General features: G+C 41.4%; 1 protein-coding gene across 1 annotated transcript in view; it reads right to left on the bottom strand.

Annotated features, from left to right (window-relative positions):
• Window positions 1-20,000, bottom strand: part of flad1 (flavin adenine dinucleotide synthetase 1) — a 35,584-nt gene that overhangs the window by 2,196 nt on the left and 13,388 nt on the right. The window contains 6 exon segments of the mRNA XM_062029939.1: window positions 1,691-1,880; window positions 4,443-4,541; window positions 9,463-9,610; window positions 9,742-10,009; window positions 10,084-10,197; window positions 17,133-17,510. Of these exon segments, the coding sequence (XP_061885923.1) occupies window positions 1,691-1,880; window positions 4,443-4,541; window positions 9,463-9,610; window positions 9,742-10,009; window positions 10,084-10,197; window positions 17,133-17,510 (1,197 nt within the window).

Below are 20,000 nucleotides of genomic sequence, written 5' to 3'. Positions count from 1 at the left end.
ATGCCTGCTGTTTAAGAAGTTGCGCCAAAACAAGTCGCAAATAAATTTGTACACAAATTACATTTACTGTTTTTAAAAATAATAGATATAAATAAGTTAATGGGTTATCGGTATCATTCTTGAGAAGGAAGTTTTTCGGTATTGGCTTAAACATTTTTGCAACCCTAGTTTTTTGCGCCAACGTTTCAACTGTTTCCTGTTATTTTACACCTATTTGCTCTCTTATTCCACTGTGTATGTGTTTTTATTTTGTAATAGAATTTTTAGAATGTGCGGCGGGCCGTTACAAAATGTGCTGCAGGCCGCACTTTGGACATCCCTAATCTAAAAGGTCAACTTGAATCCTTAACAGCCATCTTAAAGGCCTACTGAAATGCATTTTTTTAATTTAAACGGGGATAGCAGATCCTTTCTATGTGTCATACTTGATCATTTTGCGATATTGCCATATTTTTGCTGAAAGGGTTTAGTATAGAACAACGACGATAAAGTTTGCAACTTTTGGTCTCTGATAAAAAAAAAAGCCTTGCCCCTACCGGAAGTAGCGTGACAACACCGGAGGAAGGACTGCTCATATTTTCCTATTGTTTACACCAGCAGCGAGAGAGATTCGGACCGAGAAAGCGACGATTACCCCATTAATTTGAGCGAGGATGAAAGATTTGTGGATTAGAAACGTTAGAGTGAAGGACTAGAATGCAGTGCAGGATGCATCTTTTTTCGCCCTGACCGTAACTTAGGTACAAGCTGGCTCATTGGATTCCACACTCTCTCCTTTTTCTATTGTGGATCACGGATTTGTATTTTAAACCACCTCGGATACTATATCCTCTTGAAAATGAGAGTCGAGAACACGAAATGGACATTCACAGTTACTTTTATCTCCACGACAATACAGCTACGAAACACTTTAGCTACGGAGCTAACGTGATAGCATCGTGCTTAACTGTATATAGAAACGAAATAAATAAATCCCTGACTGGAAAGATAGACAGAAGATCAACAATACTATTAAACCAGGGACATGTAAATACACGGTTAATGCTTTCCAGCCTGGCGAAGCTTAAAAATGCTGTTGCTAACGACGCCATTGAAGCGAACTTAGTAACGGGACCTCACAGAGCTATGATAAAAATATTAGCGCTCCACCTACGCCAGCCAGCCCTCATCTGCTCATCAACACCCGTGCTCACCTGCGTCCAGCGATCGACGGAAGGACGAAGGACTTCACCACGATCATCCGTGTGGTCGGTGGCTAGCGTCGGCTAGCGCGTCTGCTATCCGAGTCAAAGTCTTCCTGGTTGTGTTGCTGTAGTCCGCCGCTAATACACCGATCCCACCTACAACTTTCTTCTTTGCAGTCTTCATTGTTCATTAAACAAATTGCAAAAGATTCACCAACACAGATGTCCAGAATACTGTGGAATTATGAGATGAAAACAGAGCTATTTTGTATTGTATTCAATTGGGTACCGATACTTCTGTTTCACTGGTTAAGTCACGCGCATCATCCAAAGACGTTTTCAACCGGAAGTTTAGCGGGAAATTTAAAATTGCACTTTATAAGTTAACCCGGCCGTATTGGCATGTGTTGCAATGTTAAGATTTCATCATTGATATATAAACTATCAGACTGCGTGGTCGGTAGTAGTGGCTTTAAAATCCTAGTCTAGTGTGTTAGATTACTGACCAGTAAGGGGTTGACTCTCATGTAGGGTGGCCAGCCGGGGTCGGTGGGACACATTGGCGTTAGCGTGACAGAGTAAGGGTCGCTCCTTCTGGTGCCCATCAGGACGGCTTTTAGCTCCGGCTTCCGCTCCTGGACCTCGGTCAGGGCCTGCCGGATACTGCCCTCTACGGAGAACAGATCCAGGTCGTACCTGAGGGGAGGAGGTATTGCCAGATAATGAGTGACAATAAGCCTCTTTTATTACGCAAAAGAGAAGGATAATGCAGCAACTTCGTTGTAAACACTTTCACAGAAGCCCTTTTAAAACCTTCTAACTCCGGGATTTTGGGGGGGCAACAATGCCAAAAAAGTGCCTTCAAACTAAAAAAAAATACAACTAGTTGGTAACCAGAGGCCCACCTGTCCTTGTCACACAGCAACAATAGGATGGTAGAAGTTTTAACACAGCAGAGTGGAATCTTGAATTACAAACCTGTTTGTGGACCTTTCAGTTTATTAACTATTATGTGCGAAACATGTCCGAAAGTGGACTTAATTAACAGCGGTGTAGACTACCTCTCGTTCAGCGACGTCTCCTCTAAGAGAACACAAACACACACGGCCCCTTCCTCCAGCTCTGTCCCTTGTCACCCTGTCTTCTCCTTTCTCTTCTCTCGTGAGCTGCTCCTTGGCCAATGTTAATGTACGATAAGTGGATTCTACCTTTTTTAAATATTTATTATTGTAGAAATATGGTTGTTAATGTTAAGGATTTTTGTGATTTGTGATCGTTTGTGAGGGCACCAAAGGGACTTTTGTCTGTGTGCGCTTCTTGGCAGTGCAGCGAAGTTTAGTTTACAGTACAGTACATTTTACAGTACAGTACAGTTTATTTTGTCATTGATGTTTTAGTTTGTTATTAAAGTTCAGTTCAGTTTCAGTTTATTTTTAACATGCATACGATACAATGTAATGCATCACATATTTTCAGTTGTTTCATTACAGCACGTCCGAAAAGGAGTAGGAAGAAGCGGAGCTTATTTAATCCTACCCCTTTTCATACCATGGCAATTTTATCCCATTTCCTGGTTCTCTGTAACAGAACCGTGAATAAATAAATAATGAATACATAATATACCATAGTAAGTAAACAAATATTAAATACATAAATATTTATGTCAAAAAAAAAAAAGTTTAAGATATTCATCATAATTGTTCTTTTGTGTACTTTGTGAACACTTGTAGTTTGAACAGTCTCTTAAACTGAATCATATTGGTGCTTTGTTTGATTTATTTGGTTAATCAATTCCATAATTTAATTCCACATACGGATATGCTAAAGGTTTTAAGTGTTGTATGAGCATACAAATGTTTTAAATTAGATTTTCCTCGAAGGTTGTAGTTCTCCTCTTTTGTTGAGAAGAATTGTTGTACATTTTTGGGTAGCAGGTTATAGTTTGCTTTGTACATAATTTTAGCTGTTTGCAAATGCACCAAAATGTTGAATTTCAATATTTGTGATTCAATAAATAAAGGGTCTGTATGTTCTCTATATCCAACATTATGTATTATTGTAATTGATCTTTTTTGTAGCATCGTTAGTGAATGAAGCGCACATTTGTAGTTGTTTCCCCATATTTCTACACAATAACTCAGATATGGTGACACTAGCGAGCAGTAAAGAATATGAAGTGACTTTTGGTCCAGAACATGTTTTGCTTTATTCATTATTGTGTTTCTTGCTACTTTATGTTGTATATTTTTTACATGAGGTTTCCAGTTCATTGTATCATCTACTATTACACTCAAAATGTGTTTTCTTTTACCCTTTCAATGTCTACTCCGTCTATTTGTGTTTGACTTTCTCTTTTACTGTTACCAAATAGCATTATTTTTGTCTTACTGAGATAGTCTGTTTTTGTCAAACCATCTTTTTAATTTGTTAATTTCTTCTGTTTATATTTGTATTAGCTTTTGTGTGTTCTCTCCTGAACAAAACGCAGTTGTATCATCTGCAAATAATACTAACTAAGTCCCTTGTAACTTTACAAATGACTTAAAGACAGTTGATTCATCACCTCGTTATGTTTGTTTGATATAAAGTACCGCTTTTTATTGTGTTCAAACCTTATCTAAACAGGCACTTTTGTCGAGGATGCAACCCATTATTCAAATTTACATTGTTTCTTATAGAGAAATTTGCTTCACTATACAAACCTTTCGATTTACAAACCCTGTTCAAGGGTCAATTAAGTTTGTAAATCGAAGTTCCAATGCACCTGACATGCAGGTACCCTTTTTGTCTCTATTAACAGCCTCAGAAGATGGAAAGCTTTCGAAATCCCCTAAACGCCACACTTTTCCATACAGAACGTCCCAGAAACAGTGTAAAAAGGGGATACGGTCCAAATATTGTGCAAGTAATTGTACGTTCAAACATCCTACTTAGAAGACTGTACCGTATTTTCCGTACTATAAGACGCACCTAAAAACCTCAAATTTTCTCAAAAGCTGACAGTGCGCCTTATAATCCGATGTGCCTTATATATGGACCAATATTGAGCCACAACAGGTCTCGCAACTACAGGATGCATAACGTAACCCCAGCCTCTACTGTAGCGTCTATTCTATGCGCCTTATAATGCGGTGCCTCTATATACAGTATGAACAAAGTTTTAAAAGAGGCCATTCATTGAAAGTGCGCCTTATAATCCGGTGCGCCTTATAGTGCGGAAAATACGGTAAGCACTTTTGACCAGGCAGATAACTTCACCTTTTTATAGTATCCTGAAGGAATCTTTCCATTTCTGAGAATGGAGAGACGATGCGGATGTAAAGAGCTTTCAACTTGTCTTTACTGTCTGGGTAGCGCCTGAGAGCAGAGAAAGAGATGGGACATTAAAAAGAATAAATGACAATACAACCTCTGGAAAAAAATTATGGAATCAGCAGACTTGGAGCATGTGATTCAGGTGTTTATTTTTGTAGACATGACACAACATATAGTCATTTAAAATGGCAACTTTCTGTCTTTAAGAAACAGTAAAATCAATTAAGAATATAAATTGTGGTAGTCAGTAACAATTTCGATTTTACAAAAAATTATGGAATCACTCAATTCTTAGCAATGAAATATGAAATCCCTCTGTAAATTTTAATTTTAAAAGCTATAACCTGCATCAGATTAAATCTGTTTGTTAGTTTACAGTCACAAAGTAGTGTTCACACATTAGAGAACTGTTGCACCAGGTGGATTAACATGAATCATGACTCCGACAAGAGAGATGTAAATTGAAACAAAGGAGAGGATTATCAAACTTTTTCAAGAAGGAAAATCATCACGCATCATGAAACAAAGGATGTTGATTGTTCACAGTCAGCTGTGTCTAAAATCTGGGACAACTTGTCCCAGATTCCCATGTTGTTTGTACTTGTCCCGGACAAGTACAAACAACATGGGAAGGTTGTACAAGGAAAGCCTGTTTATAGACCAAGGAAAACGTCAGAAAACTTCAAGCAATATTTCTTGAAAACCGAAAATGCACAGCAAAACAAACTGGAGTCACCCTCTGTGAGCGAACTTTAAGAAACCGCCTAAATGAAATGGGATTTAAATACAGAAAAGCCAAACAAAAGCCATCATTAACAACCAAACATAAAAAAACAAGGTTCCAGTGGGCTAAGGGAAAAGCAATGGTGGACTATGGATGACTGGATGAGAGTCATATTCAGTAATGAATAACAAATCTGCATTGGGCAAGGTGATGAGGCTGGAACTTTAGTTTGGTGCCGTTCCAATGAGATTTATGAAGACGACTGCCTGAAGAAAACATGGATATTTCCGTTCATTGATGATATGGGGCTGCATGTCAGGTAATGGCACTGGGGCGATGACTGTCATTATACACTATATTGCCAAAAGTATTTGGCCACCCATCCAAATGATCAGAATCAGGTGTCCTAATCACTTGGCCCGGCCACAGGTGTATACAATCAAGCACTTAGGCATGGAGACTGTTTCTACAAACATTTGTGAAAGAATGGGCCGCTCTCAGGAGCTCAGTGATTTCCAGCGTGGAACTGTCATAGGATGCCACCTGTGCAACAAATCTAGTCGTGAAATTTCCTTGCTCCTAAATATTCCAAAGTCAACTGTCGGCTTTATTATAAGAAAACGGAAGAGTTTGGGAACAACAGCAACTCAGCCACGAAGTGGTAGGCCACGTAAACTGACAGAGATGTGTCAGCGGATGCTGAAGCGCATAGTGCAAAGAGGTTGCCGACTTTCTGCACAGTCAGTTGCTACAGAGCTCCAAACTTCATGTGACCTTCCAATTAACCCACATACAGTACGCAGAGAGCTTCATGGAATGGGTTTCCATGGCCGAACAGCTGCATCTAAGCCATACATTACCAAGTCCAATGCAAAGCGTCGGATGCAGTGGTGTAAGGTATGTCACCACTGGACTCTAGAGCAGTGGAGACGCCTTCTCTGGATTGATGAATCACGCTTTTCTATCTGGCAATCTGATGGACGAGTCTGGGTTTGGAGGTTGCAAGGAGAACGGTACATTTCGGACTGCATTGTGCCAAGTGTGAAATTTGGTGGAGGAGGAATTATGGTCTAAGGTTGTTTTTCAGGAGTTGGGCTTGGCCCCTTAGTTCCAGTGAAAGGAACTTTGAATGCTCCAGGATACCAAAACATTTTGGACAATTCCATGCTCCCAACGTTGTGGGAACAGTTTGGAGCGGGCCCTTTCCTCTTTCAACATGACTGTGCACCAGTGCACAAAGCAAGGTCCATAAAGACATCGATGACACAGAGTCCTACCCTGAACCCAATAGAACACCTTTGGGATGAATTAAAACAGAGACTGAGAGCCAGGCCTTCTCGACCAACATCAGTGTGTGACCTCACCAATGCGCTTTTGGAAGAATGGTGGAGTGTGTGACCTCACCAATGCGCTTTTGGAAGAATGGTGGAAAATTCCTACAAACACACTCCGCAACCTTGTGGACAGCCTTCCCAGAAAAGTTGACGCTGTAATAGCTGCAAAAGGTGAATCGACATAATATTGAACTCTATGGGTTAGGAATGGGATGGCACTTCAAGTTCATATGTGAGTCAAGGCAGGTGGCCAAATACTTTTGTATTTGAGTTTTTTAACTCTACTTAAAAAACCAAGCCTCGACCCCTCTCTCCTCTCTAACCTTAGACCTATCTCTAATCTTCCATACATTTCTAAAATATTAGAGAAGGTTGTCTACAGTCAATTGTTGCCCTTCTTAGAGGATAATGGTATCACTGAGTTGTTCCAGTCCGGTTTTAAAGCCCTCCACAGCACAGAGTCAGCGCTTCTAAAAGTTTTTAACGATATCCTCCTGTCAACTGATTCTGGTAAATATGTTGTCCTGGTGCTTTTAGATCTGTCTGCTGCTTTTGACACCGTCGACCACGCCACCTTAATCACTCGTCTTGCGAACTGTGTGGGCATGAAGGGCGCCGCCCTCAACTGGTTCCAGTCGTACTTATCCGACAGGAGTTTTTGTGTAAAAATAGACAGTTTTATGTCTTCCACAGCTCCTTTACCACATGGGGTTCCCCAGGGCTCAATCCTTGCCCCAATCTTATTTGCGCTTTACCTTCTCCCCCTTGGTTCTATTTTTAGGAAGTACGATATTGCATTTCATTTTTATGCCGATGATTGCCAGATTTATTTTCCCATGGCACAAAATAACACGGTTCAACGTCTTATTGACTGCCTGCACGACATCAAAGCCTGGCTTTCAGCTAACTTCCTGAGCCTAAATGAAGACAAAACAGAAGTTATGTTGTTCAGTCCAAGTCGCTCTCCCTCCCCCAACGTTGACCTCGGCACTCTGACCCCGTATCTCAGCGACTGTGTCACAAACCTGGGGGTAAAGTTCGACTCAGATTTTAAATTCGAAAAACAAATCAGCAGCGTCGTACAAAAAAGCTTTTATCAATTACGCCAAATAGCGAAAGTGAAACCGCTTCTATCAGGACATGATCTCGAGAAATTAATCCACGCCTTTATCTCGACTCGTTTAGACTACTGCAATGCCCTGTATGTAGGCATTAGCCAGGCCTCCCTCGCCCGCCTGCAGCTCGTGCAGAACTCTGCTGCTCGTCTGCTAACACAGACCCGCAGACGTGAGCACATCACCCCTATATTAGCGTCCCTTCACTGGCTCCCTGTGCATTACAGAATCAATTTTAAACTCCTTTTATTTGTTTTTAAATGTCTAAACAACCTCGCGCCAACATATCTCTCCGACCTCCTTCAGCCTTACTGCCCCACCCGATCCCTAAGATCAGCCGATCAGCTGCTACTGACGGTCCCGGACACAAGGCTGAAGCTTAGAGGTGACAGAGCTTTCGCTGCTGCTGCTCCCAAGCTCTGGAACGACCTACCTCTGAGTGTTAGACAAGCCTCCTCTCTTCCTGTTTTTAAATCTCTCTTAAAAAACATACTTTTATTCCATGGCTTTTAACACTGAGTGATATCCATCCTGCAATGGCGCCCCATAATACACCTGCTGTGAACCTGTTATGTTTTTATATTTTATTTATTTATTTTTTATCGTGTTCTGTTTGTGTTGTGTTGTGTTTGCTCGGTTCTCGTATTATTTTAACCTGCTCATTGTACAGCACTTTGGCTACCCCTGTGGTAAATTTTAAATGTGCTTTATAAATAAAGTTGATTTGATTTGATTTGATGTATTGTATCTTCAATAAATGCACACGTTTACATTGTGTTTCTTATTCCATCAATGGAAAGGATGTTTGGGAATGATGACATAATTTTCAAGATGATAAAGCATCTTGCCATAAAACAAAAACTGTAAAAACTTTCCTTGAAGAAAGATACATAAGGTCAATGTTGTGGCCTGCAACTAGTCTGGATCTCAATCCCAATGTAAAATGTGTGGTGAAAATTAAAGAAAATGGTGCATGACAAGACTCCAACCTGCAAAACTGATCTGACAACAGCAATCAGAGAAAGTTGGAGCAAGATTAGTGAAAAGTTCTGTTTGACACTCGCTAAATCCATGCCTCAGAGAGCGCAATCTGTTATAAAAGCCAGAGGTGGTGAGGTGGCGAAGTTGGTAGAGTGGCAGTGCCAGCAATCGGAGGGTTGCTGGTTACTGGGGTTCAATCCCCACCTTCTACCATCCTAGTCACGTCCGTTGTGTCCTTGGGCAAGACACTTCACCCTTGCTCCTGATGGGTGCTGGTTAGCGCCTTGCATGGCAAATCCTGCCATCAGTGTGTGAATGTGTGTGTGAATGGGTGAATGTGGAAATACTGTCAAAGCGCTTTGAGTACCTTGAAGGTAGAAAAGCGCTATAACCCATTTATCATTTATTGCTGTGTTGTTGTGCTTTTTTTTTGTTATTCACTATTCCATTTTTTTTTCCTCAGAATTGAATGATTCCATATTTTCTAACAAATAAACTGGTACGGACAACCGCTATTTATTTTTGTCGATTTCTTTTAGTATTTCTTAAAGCCAGAAAATTGCCATTTGAAATTACGTTAGTGTAAATTAGTTATGTCTGTTACCTGCTTTTTGTTTTGACAAAATTAAACTACTGAATGAATAGCCTCCATGACTGGTGATTCCATACTTTTCCAGGCGTTGTAGAAACAGAAACCAAGTGTCAGCTTCCTGTTAATCTTCATCATTATAAAAGTGTGTGGCAACGTTTCTTGTCTTGGATCATTTGTCTTGTTTTGACTCCCTCCTGCAGCGTTTCTTTAATTTTACCGCTTCATCGCAGCGTAGTAGAGATGCAGCAGTGCTGTGCAGTCTTTGCCGCCGTTAAAACCGACGCAGACTTCCTCTGTGGGATACTGATCCAGCGCGGCCTCGATCGTTTTCAGCGCCGACGCAACTTTCGCGCCCAGCGGTGTGCCTGCGGAGAGATTATTTAAGAACATATTGTACTACAAATATCTCCTTTGAATTCCTGCTCTTCGCCCCATTTCAATGTTAATCACTTTTGCTTTTACAGGTTTAAATCCCTTGACTTTCTATGTCTCTCACCGCTGTTGGCTAGCGTGTACACCTCAGCGGTGGCAATGGACACCGGGTCAGTGACTAGAGGCACCACGCTCCCACTGGGCAGCTTGTCGATCAGCTGTGCCCGAGCTTTGTCCACCTCCTCCTGGCTGTTTGAGTCCAGGACCAGCCTGACTCTGTGGTAGTTGCTCAGCCAGTCAGGGTAGGAGCCGAGTGCCACCTTGCGGCCCCATGAGGCCTGCAGTTTTGTGAGCACAGGGGCAATCTCGGTCTCATCCGCGGCCACAAAGACCTAAAATGTTTGATCTGTGGTTAGTTAATTATATATTATGCTCAAATATGATATGAAGATATGATTGCGCTTACCTCGCGAGTGTGAAAGCTGGTACCTGAACTTGCAAAGAGGTGTTCCAAGCCATTGAAGGCTTTCTCCATGAGGGATGGTATTCCAGGAAATATATACACGTTACGCACACTCACCTGGTAACAACAAATTGATACATGTAAAAATACATAACACTCAACTAATATGACTTAAAGGCCTACTGAAACCCACTACTACCGACCACACAGTCTGATAGTTTATATATCAATGATGAAATCTTAACATTGCAACACATGCCAATACGGCCGGGTTAACTTATAAAGTGCAATTTTAAATTTCCCGGGAAACTTCCCGTTGAAAACGTCTAGGTATGATGACGTTTGCGCGTGACGTCAATGGTTGAAACGGAAGTATTCGGACACATTGTATCACAACACAAACAGCTCTGTTTTCATCACAAAATTTCACAGTATTCTGGATATCTGTGTTGGTGAATCTTTTGCAATTTGTTTAATGAACAATGGAGACTGCAAAGAAGAAAGCTGTAGGTGGGATCGGTGTATTAGCGGCTGGCTGCAGCAACACAACCAGGAGGACTTTGACTTGGATTGCAGACGCGCTATCCGACGCTAGCCGCCGACTGCATCGATGATCGGGTGAAGTCCTTTGTCGCGCCGTCGATCGCTGGAACGCAGGTGAGCACGGGTGTTGATGAGCAGATGAGGGCTGGCGTAGGTGGGGCGCTAATGTTTTTATCATGGCTCTGACGAGGTCCCGTACCTAAGTTAGCTTCAATGGCGTCGTTAGCAACAGCATTGCTAGGCTTCGACAGGCGGCACAGCATTAACCGTGTAGTTACAGGTCCAGTGTTTGGTTCGGTGTCTCCTGATAGTAGTATTGTTGATCTTCTGTCTATCCTTCCAGTCAGGGGCTTATTTCTTTTGTTTCTATCTGCATTTAAGCACGATGCTATCACGTTAGCTCCGTAGCTAAAGTGCTTCACCGATGTATTGTCGTGGGGATAAAAGTCACTGTGAATGTCCATTTCGCGTTCTCGACTCTCATTTTCAAGAGGATATAGTATCCGAGGTGGTTTAAAATACAAATCCGTGATCCACAATAGAAAAAGGAGAAAGTGTGGAATCCAATGAGCCCTTGTACCTAAGTTACGGTCAGAGCGAAAAAAGATACGTCCTGCACTGCACTCTAGTCCTTCACTCTAACATTCCTCATCCACAAATCTTTCATCCTCGCTCAAATTAATGGGGTAATCGTCGCTTTCTCTGTCCGAATCGCTCTCGCTGCTGGTGTAAACAATGGGGAAATGTGAGGAGCCTTTCAACCTGCGACGTCACGCTACTTCCGGTACAGGCAAGGCTTTTTCTTATCAGCGACCAAAAGTTGCGAACTTTATCGTCAATGTTCTTTACTAAATCCTTTCAGCAAAAATATGGCAATATCGCGAAATGATCAATTATGACACATAGAATGGATCTGCTATCCCCGTTTAAATTTAAAAAATGCATTTCAGTAGGCCTTTAAAGGGGCCCTATTATGCAAAACCAACTTTTCTTACATATTGGTACCTGCTGCTCTTGTGTATTTTGGATCTGCGTAAGTCCCGTGGAGGCATGGCGGAGAAATTTATAAAACAATCTTGCCTTCCTTCATACTTCTGGGAAACAATCCATTTGGAATTAGCCTCATTGATGACGTTTTTACTATTGGTGACTTCAGCGGATTATCCATACAGTGCATCTGGGAAGTATTAACAGCACTTCACTTTTTCCACATCTTATGTACAGCCTTATTCAAAATTTTAATAAATTCATTGTTGTCCTCAAAATTCTACAGACAATTCCCTATAATGACAATGTGAAAAGTTTTTCTTTTTAATTGGTAAATGGATTTTATTTTATTTTTTTAAATACATGTACGTTAGTATTCACGGCCTTTGCTCAATACTTTGTTGATGCACCTTTGGCAGCAATTACAGCCTCAAGACTTTTTGAATCCGACACCACAAGCTTGGCACACCTATCTTTGGGCCATTTCGCCCGTTCCCCTTTGCCTATTCCCCTTTGCAGCACCTCTCAAGCTCCATCAGGTTGGATGGGAAGTGTTGGTTTTCATCCAGGATGTCTCCGTACATTTCTGTATTCAAGGTTCAAGGTTTTATTCGTCACATGCAGAGTGCACCACAGTGAAATGCTTTTTTCCATGCTCTTCAGATATTGCCTACAGTGGGATCTTATTCTCGTCAGGGAGGTGACCAAGAACCCGATGGTCACTCTGTCAGAGCTACAAAATTCCTCTGTGTAGAGAGGAAAATCTTCCAGAAGGACCATCATCTCTGCAGCATATCACCAATCAGGTCTGTATAGTATAGTAGCCAGACGGAAGCCATTTCTTAGTAAACGTTTGCCAAAATCCACCTGAAAGACTCTCAGACCATGAGAAACAAAATTCTCTGATTTGATAAGACAATCAAAGACAAAGATTGAAGTCTTTGGTGTGAGTGCCAGGCATCATGTTTGGCGGAAACCAGGCACCGCTCATCACCAAGCCAATACCATCCGTACAGTGAAGCATGGTGGTGGCAGCATCATGCTGTGGGGATGTTTTCCAGCACTAGTCAGTCTCCGAGTGAGGAAAGATGAATGCAAAATCTACAGAGACATCCGGGATGAAAACCATTGCTTCCCTTCAAAGACTTGAAGCTGTAATTGCTGCCAAAGGTGCATCAACAAAAAAGTAAGCAAAGGCTGTGAATATGTATGTACATATGATTTTTTTATTTTATTGCAAAAATGTTTAAAAAAAAAACATTTTCAGATTGTCATGATTGGGGTATTTGGAATAAGGTAACATGAAAAAATTTGGAAAAAGTAAAGCGCTGTGAATACTTTCCGGATGCACTGTATATGGTATAAATTTACCCAAAGTGCTTTGCATTGTAGTCCGATGCTGTAGTCACTAAGCTCCTTCTTTTTGTATATCCTCTTGCTGTGGGGCAGACTGGCTTGTACATGCACATGCATCCTCCACTGTTGCTATTTCTAATACCATGTAGTGTATAGTTCTAACTTATATATTTCAGTAGACTCTATATGTAAGCGCTAAAAACTAAAACATGGCGGACGGGGAGAAGACGCAGTCGAAGTGGAGACACATAAATAGGGCCTCCCACAAAACATTTTGACCAAAGAACCACCATTACATGTAGTGTAGACCACAAGGAAGTGTTTTAAATGTAGGAAAAACATTCATAATATGATCCCTTTAACATGTTTAAAAAAAAGTGACGTGGAAAGTGGCTCCAAGTAATTTTTGTCCCCTCATTGTCTAAATATATTGCTCCAGTTAACGTCTCTTCAATTTACTTGGCAGTCTCCTATCAACTAGGTCTGTGGTCTACATGAGCAAATACAGTAACCACCATCGTCTTGAATCCTCGTCTCAAACCTTCCGTTTTCCAACCCCCTTCTTTTTCCCACTGCCTTCCCATTCTCAAATTTTCCACATAAAAAAATCCTCTTCATAAAAAGCAATTACTGAAGCATCACATCTTCTGGTCCGCATGGCAACACATTCTGTAGCCTGTAGAGTCAGGCCTTCAAAATGAAAGTCAAACCCCAGTAAAATAACAGTTACAAAACAGTAGGCAGATTAATATTATAATGAGAGAGGTGCCGATTTTTGCCTTTTTTATTGATGGGCGATCTATACTGCAGTGTTTACATGGCTAAAAATTCTACTCACATGAAAGATTCCTTCAAAAAGGGATACACATTCAGGGAGATACAACACGGGCACGATTTGGGAGCAAGCTGAAACGGACGCTTCTAAAGCCGCTTCTTAGTACCTAAAGCTCACCACCATGGTGGAAAATCAACTGTTTCTTTTAAGTATCTTTATCTCTAAAGGACTAAAGGAAAAGGAATGGCTAAGCATGCAAAATACACACACACCGAGCAGGACCAAACAAGAAGCTGACTGCTAAAGCTTCATGATGGGAGCCAATAGTAGTTTTTGCTTTTGTTTAGGTATTGTGCACTCGCCACTTTTATTTTGTTTAAAAAAAATTGTATGTAGCATTCAATTGCTTGGATTCAAAATTAAATCACGTCCGGCTCATTCAAAACGCGTGGTGGTCATGCCAGCGTCTGCTCTCGATGGTTACTCGGCGCCATTTAGTCTCTCTCTCGAAGAAAAATGCTTGCGTTGTTTACAGCTGTACGAACCGTTGGCGAAAAGGATAAACGTTTCTTCAGAGTTCCTCAAGAGGTGAATGGCGGAAGAGTGCAAGACTCTACGAAAGACGGCGATAAAAGAAGCACACAGCCATGGCAATGCTCTCGAAGGTGACGTCGTCATGTGTCCAAGGGAGCATGAATTTAATTTACCATGAATTGATTAACGTGGACCCCGACTTAAACAAGTTGAAAAACTTATTCGGGTGTTACCATTTAGTGGTCAATTGTATGGGATATGTACTGTACTGTGCAATCTACTAATAAAAGTCTCAATCAATCAATCAATCAAAGCAGAGTAGAAGAATGCACAATTTTGCAGTCATCACTTCGTTAAAGGTTTGTTTGATATACGTTTAATGTTTAGTGTTTTCCATTTAAGTATTATCTTTATATTATTTGTATTTCTTAGGACCCATTTTTACTACGATTTGTTTCGAAAAGCATCAACTAGGTACTAAATTAAAAAAAAGCAAATGTGAGCAAAACCTAAAATAATGAAGCTTTTACCAGCGGCAACAATCATAAATGAAGCTTTCAGCACATACACAACGTTGACATGTATAGTTATATTTTGACAAATGCGGGGGAAAACACGCATACTCGTTAACGGCGTGTGCAACAGCAAAGGCAGGAAACAAACATGACAAGAGACACTAAAATATTAAATCATGAACTGCAACCTTACCCAAGCAAAAACGATGCATACCGTATTTTCGGGGGAACCATAGGGCGCACCGGATTATAAGGTGCGCTGCCGATGAATGGTCTATTTTCAATCTTTTTTCATATGTAAGGCGCACCGGATTATAGGGCGCATTAAAAGGAGTCATATTATTATTTTTTTTTTCTAAATGGAAAACACTTCCTTGTGGTCTACATAACATGTAATGGTGGTTCTTTGGTCAAAATGTTGCATTGCTTATCTTTTACAGATCATCTTCAAGACGCTTTCTGACAGTCGCTTCATGATGCGCCGTTTTTGTGGGCGGTCTTATTTACGTGGCACACCTTCGACAGCGTCTTCTTCCCGTCATCATTGTTGTAGCGGTGTAGCGTGCAAGGACGGGCGTGAAAGAAGTGTCAAAAGATGGAACTAACCGTTTTAATGACATTCAGACTTTACTTAAGTCAATAACGGAGCAGGAGCTCCTCATCCGGATACGTCAAGTGTCGGCACGGACTACAAAGGTGGACAAGCACAAATTTCCCGGATTTATGCAGATCCCATATACAGATCAGCAGGTACCAGAAGGTAATAAAAGTTGCTTTAGCATAATATTGCAAAACAAAACGCCAGATAATATGTCTTACCTTATACACACACACCATAATAATACTTGTATGTTTAATGCACCGACAATCCATCAAGCGGTGGGGCTTAATAGCTTACCAAAGTCGTACTAAAACACGCACGCTGCTTACTGTACAACAGCCATTTTAGCTTGGTTGACCACCACTGGTTTTCACTTCCGGGAAGAAATCACTTGTCGGACTACAAGCAATACTACAAATGTAATCATCTGATTAACAACAATACTAGCATATTCTACATTTAAGAAAATACGATTTTAAAAAAACGTGTTAGCGTTTACTTTAGTTACATGCTATCAATATTTAGAGTTCTTTAGTCTATTGTCAAAATATCGGATTAGGACTTGAAATTGGAATCGGATTTAAGGGCAAAAAAAATCAGATTGGAATCAGAGACCATTAATGTTGATCAGGACATCCCTACTTATAACGTTTGCAATTTGCAGTTTGCAATTTTCCGAAATTGCAAATGAAAATGTTCAGAGCGAGCGCTGGGTCAAAAAACATGGGTTTTAACAGCTGATCTCCTGATGTATTTTATCTATAAGATGCAAAAAGCTGTTTTTCACATAGTATTTGTTTCTATTCATTTCTATAAGAACATCTACGTTTCTTTAAAGCAGTGGTTCTCAAATAGTGGGATGAGGCCCCCTGGGGGGCGCAATGAGGTTTCAGGGTGGACTGTGAGAGGCAAGGGTCTCCAGCTAGGTGGCAGCACTGCTCAAATTAATCAACAGGCTCAACCGGAAAAGATGACCTAGTATACATACATAACACTTCAGTTTACTGGTAATGAGGATAAATAAATACATATTGTCAGGTTCTCATTACATCACGGGATGTGTGAAAATGTTTTGTCTTCAAGAGGAGGCGTAACAGAAAATAATAAAGAACCACTGACCTACTCGGAGGACATGTAATGTGTGTTCTGTGGTGGGGGGGGCTTCATTTTTTCACATGACCGTAAATGGCATGTGTGGCGCTCCCTTTGGTTGTGCTAAAACATGCTCGCATACAGGAAATACAGATATCGTTTAAAGTTTTGTAATCATTAAACCAGTACTTCTTATATAGAGAGGCTGGCATGATCAGGTGTCAGGAGGGGCGTGAGAAAACAAGATTTCAGCTTGGTGGCATGTAGTGTACTGCTTTAAAGTAAATGAAGACAATGAGGAGTCAAATAATAATGATAATAAATCAGTAATTGCTCGCGTATCGCTGTTGATTGGTTCTGGGCATGATTCACGCCAAGTAGGAATTATAATTATAAATGGAATAGTTCCATAGTTAGAGCATTCAAAACCTGTTTATGGCCACTGTTAACATTATTAGAGCCCCGTCACTTAAAAACCACCCACACAGTCACCTTTACACTCTTTTAATCTGCTGTACCGTAGTAATGCTGCCTGAGGCTGAGCAAGTCAGTGGTCACGATACTGAACAGTGCACTCTGATTTCTTTTGTTTAATCTAGTGGCCCGAAAAGAACTCACAGAAAAAAATGGTCACATGTTGTTCACCCACCAGCGGATAGCGAAGAGGTTTTCCAGTCTGAGGGTCCGTTCCGTAGTTGAGTTTGGCTGACCGAGGCACCATAGCCAGCTTCATGGCTGCGCTGTGTTTGTCCGCCACTCCGAAGAACTCCTCCACCAGCCGGGAAAGCTCAGGGTGCGGGTACACCTCCTCCTGGAAAGCCATGGCAATGCTCTCGAAGGTGACGTCGTCGTGTGTTGGCCCGATGCCGCCTGAGGTGATGAGATGGGTGTGCCGAGGGGAAAGGAGGGCCACTTCTTTGGCGATGACCTCCTGGATGTCCGGTACGACTGTTATTCGCTGTACGGACACGCCCAGCTTCCTTAATGCTCGAGTGAGGAAAGTGCTATTGGTGTCCACTGTGTGGCCCTGAAAGACACGCAAGGCAAGATGTCACGCCTAAGGTCTGGCTAGATTAAATTCAAGAGAGTCTGAGGGCCAGATATACGAAAGAAACACATGCAAACCTGATAGCACACACAAAGCTGATGGACTAAACATGTGCAAAGTGGATTGTGTCTGTTAAGGCCTACTGAAACCCACTACTACCGACCACGCAGTCTGATAGTTTATATATCAATGATGAAATCTTAACATTGCAACACATGCCAATACGGCCGGGTTAACTTATAAAGTGCAATTTTAAATTTCCCGCGAAACTTCCGGTTGAAAACGTCTATGTATGATGACGTATGCGCGTGACGTCAATGGTTGAAACGTAAGTATTCGGACACCATTGGATCCTATACAAAAAGCTCTGTTTTCATCGCAAAATTCCACAGTATTCTGGACATCTGTGTTGGTGAATCTTTTGCAATTTGTTTAATGAACAATGAAGACTGCAAAGAAGAAAGCTGTAGGTGGGATCGGTGTATTAGCGGCTGGCTGCAGCAATACAACCAGGAGAGGACTTTGACTTGGATAGCAGACGCGCTATCCGACGCTAGCCGCCGACCGCATTGATGATCGGGTGATGTCCTTCGTCCCTCCGTCGATCGCTGGAACGCAGGTGAGCACGGGTGTTGATAAGCAGATGAGGGCTGGCTGGCGTAGGTAGATAGATAATATTTTTAGCATAGCTCTGTGAGGTCCCGTAGCTAAGTTAGCTTCAATGGCGTCGTTAGCAACAGCATTGTTAAATTTCGCCAGGCTGGAAAGCATTAACCGTGTAGTTACAGGTCCATGGTTTAATAGTATTGTTGATCTTCTGTCTATCCTTCCAGTCAGGGGTTTATTTCTTTTGTTTCTATCTGCAGTTAAGCCCGATGCTATCACGTTAGCTCCGTAGCTAAAGTGCTTCGCCGATGTATTGTCGTGGAGATAAAAGTCACTGTGAATGTCCATTTCGCGTTCTCGACTCTCATTTTCAAGAGGATATAGTATCCGAGGTGGTCTAAAATACAAATCCGTGATCCACAATAGAAAAAGGAGAAAGTGTGGAATCCAATGAGCCCTTGTACCTAAGTTACGGTCAGAGCGAAAAAAGATACGTCCTGCACTGCACTCTAGTCCTTCACTCTCACGTTCCTCATCCACGAATCTTTCATCGTCGCTCAAATTAATGGGGTAATCGTCGCTTACTCGGTCCGAATCGCTCTCGCTGCTGGTGTAAACAATGGGGAAATGTGAGGAGCCTTTCAACCTGTGACGTCACGCTACTTCCGGTACAGGCAAGGATTTTTTTTATCAGCGACCAAAAGTTGAGAATTTTATCGTCGATGTTCTCTACTAAATCCTTTCAGCAAAAATATGGCAATATCGCAAAATGATTAAGTATGACACATAGAATGGATCTGCTATCCCCGTTTAAATTAAAAAAAATCATTTTAGTAGGCCTTTAAGAGAGCAGAATAAGACAATCCATTTTGCATCTCTGTCTTCATTAATATGCAAAATATATGCTGATCATCAAAACGGCCACTATACTGGGAGGAGAAAATGCAAAAATAATTATACAGTAAGCGCAATGTGATTTATCGACGCTCGTCACCGAGCACTATTTGCAGTTTTATTTAGCACGTGTCAGAAGTACGTGCAAATTGACAGTTCCACACACAGCTACAGGATCAGTGTTGGTGCTGCACGGACAAACAAGAATCCTCCGTTCTACGTGTGTGTGTTTCAATATTTTGATGGACGATCAAAAATAAAAAATATATGACATATTGACTATTCAGCAATTTCATTTTATAATTTTATTGCTGCTGGATGACTTATGGGACTGAATAAAATAAATTCAATGAATGCGTTTTGGTGTCTGCAGGCAGTTTTTTTTTATGTTGTTATATTTTTATATAATGTATATATTACTAGGGCAGCACGGTGCTAGAGGGGTTAGTGCGTCTGCCTCACAATACGAAGATCCTGGGTTCGATCCTGCGCTCGGGATCTTTCTGTGTGGAGTTTGCATGTTCTCCCCGTGACTGCGTGGGTTCCCTCCGGGTACTCCGGCTTCCTCCCACCTCCAAAGACATGCACCTGGGGATAGGTTGATTGGCAACACTAAATTGGCCCTAGTGTGTGAATGTGACTGTGAATGTTGTCTATCTGTGTTGGCCCTGTGATGAGGTGGCGACTTGTCCAGGGTGTACCCCGCCTTCCGCCCGATTGCAGCTGAGATAGGCTCCAGCACCCCCCCGAGACCCCCAAAGGGATAAGCGGTAGAAAATGGATGGATGGATGGATATATATTACTATAATATACCGACTACTAGGGCTGGACGATTATGGAATAAATAATAATCCCGATTATTTTGATTGATATATTGTAATCACGATTACTAATACGAATATTCATTAATTTGAAAACAATAGTGTTTATTGTACCATCAAAACTTCACTTTAAATATTGTTAAAAAA

This window comes from Entelurus aequoreus, linkage group LG20 (genome assembly GCF_033978785.1).
Source record: "Entelurus aequoreus isolate RoL-2023_Sb linkage group LG20, RoL_Eaeq_v1.1, whole genome shotgun sequence".
Lineage (NCBI taxonomy): Eukaryota > Metazoa > Chordata > Actinopteri > Syngnathiformes > Syngnathidae > Entelurus > Entelurus aequoreus.
The sequence above is the reverse complement of the archived record's forward strand: the minus strand, read 5'-3'. Positions and strand labels throughout refer to the sequence as shown.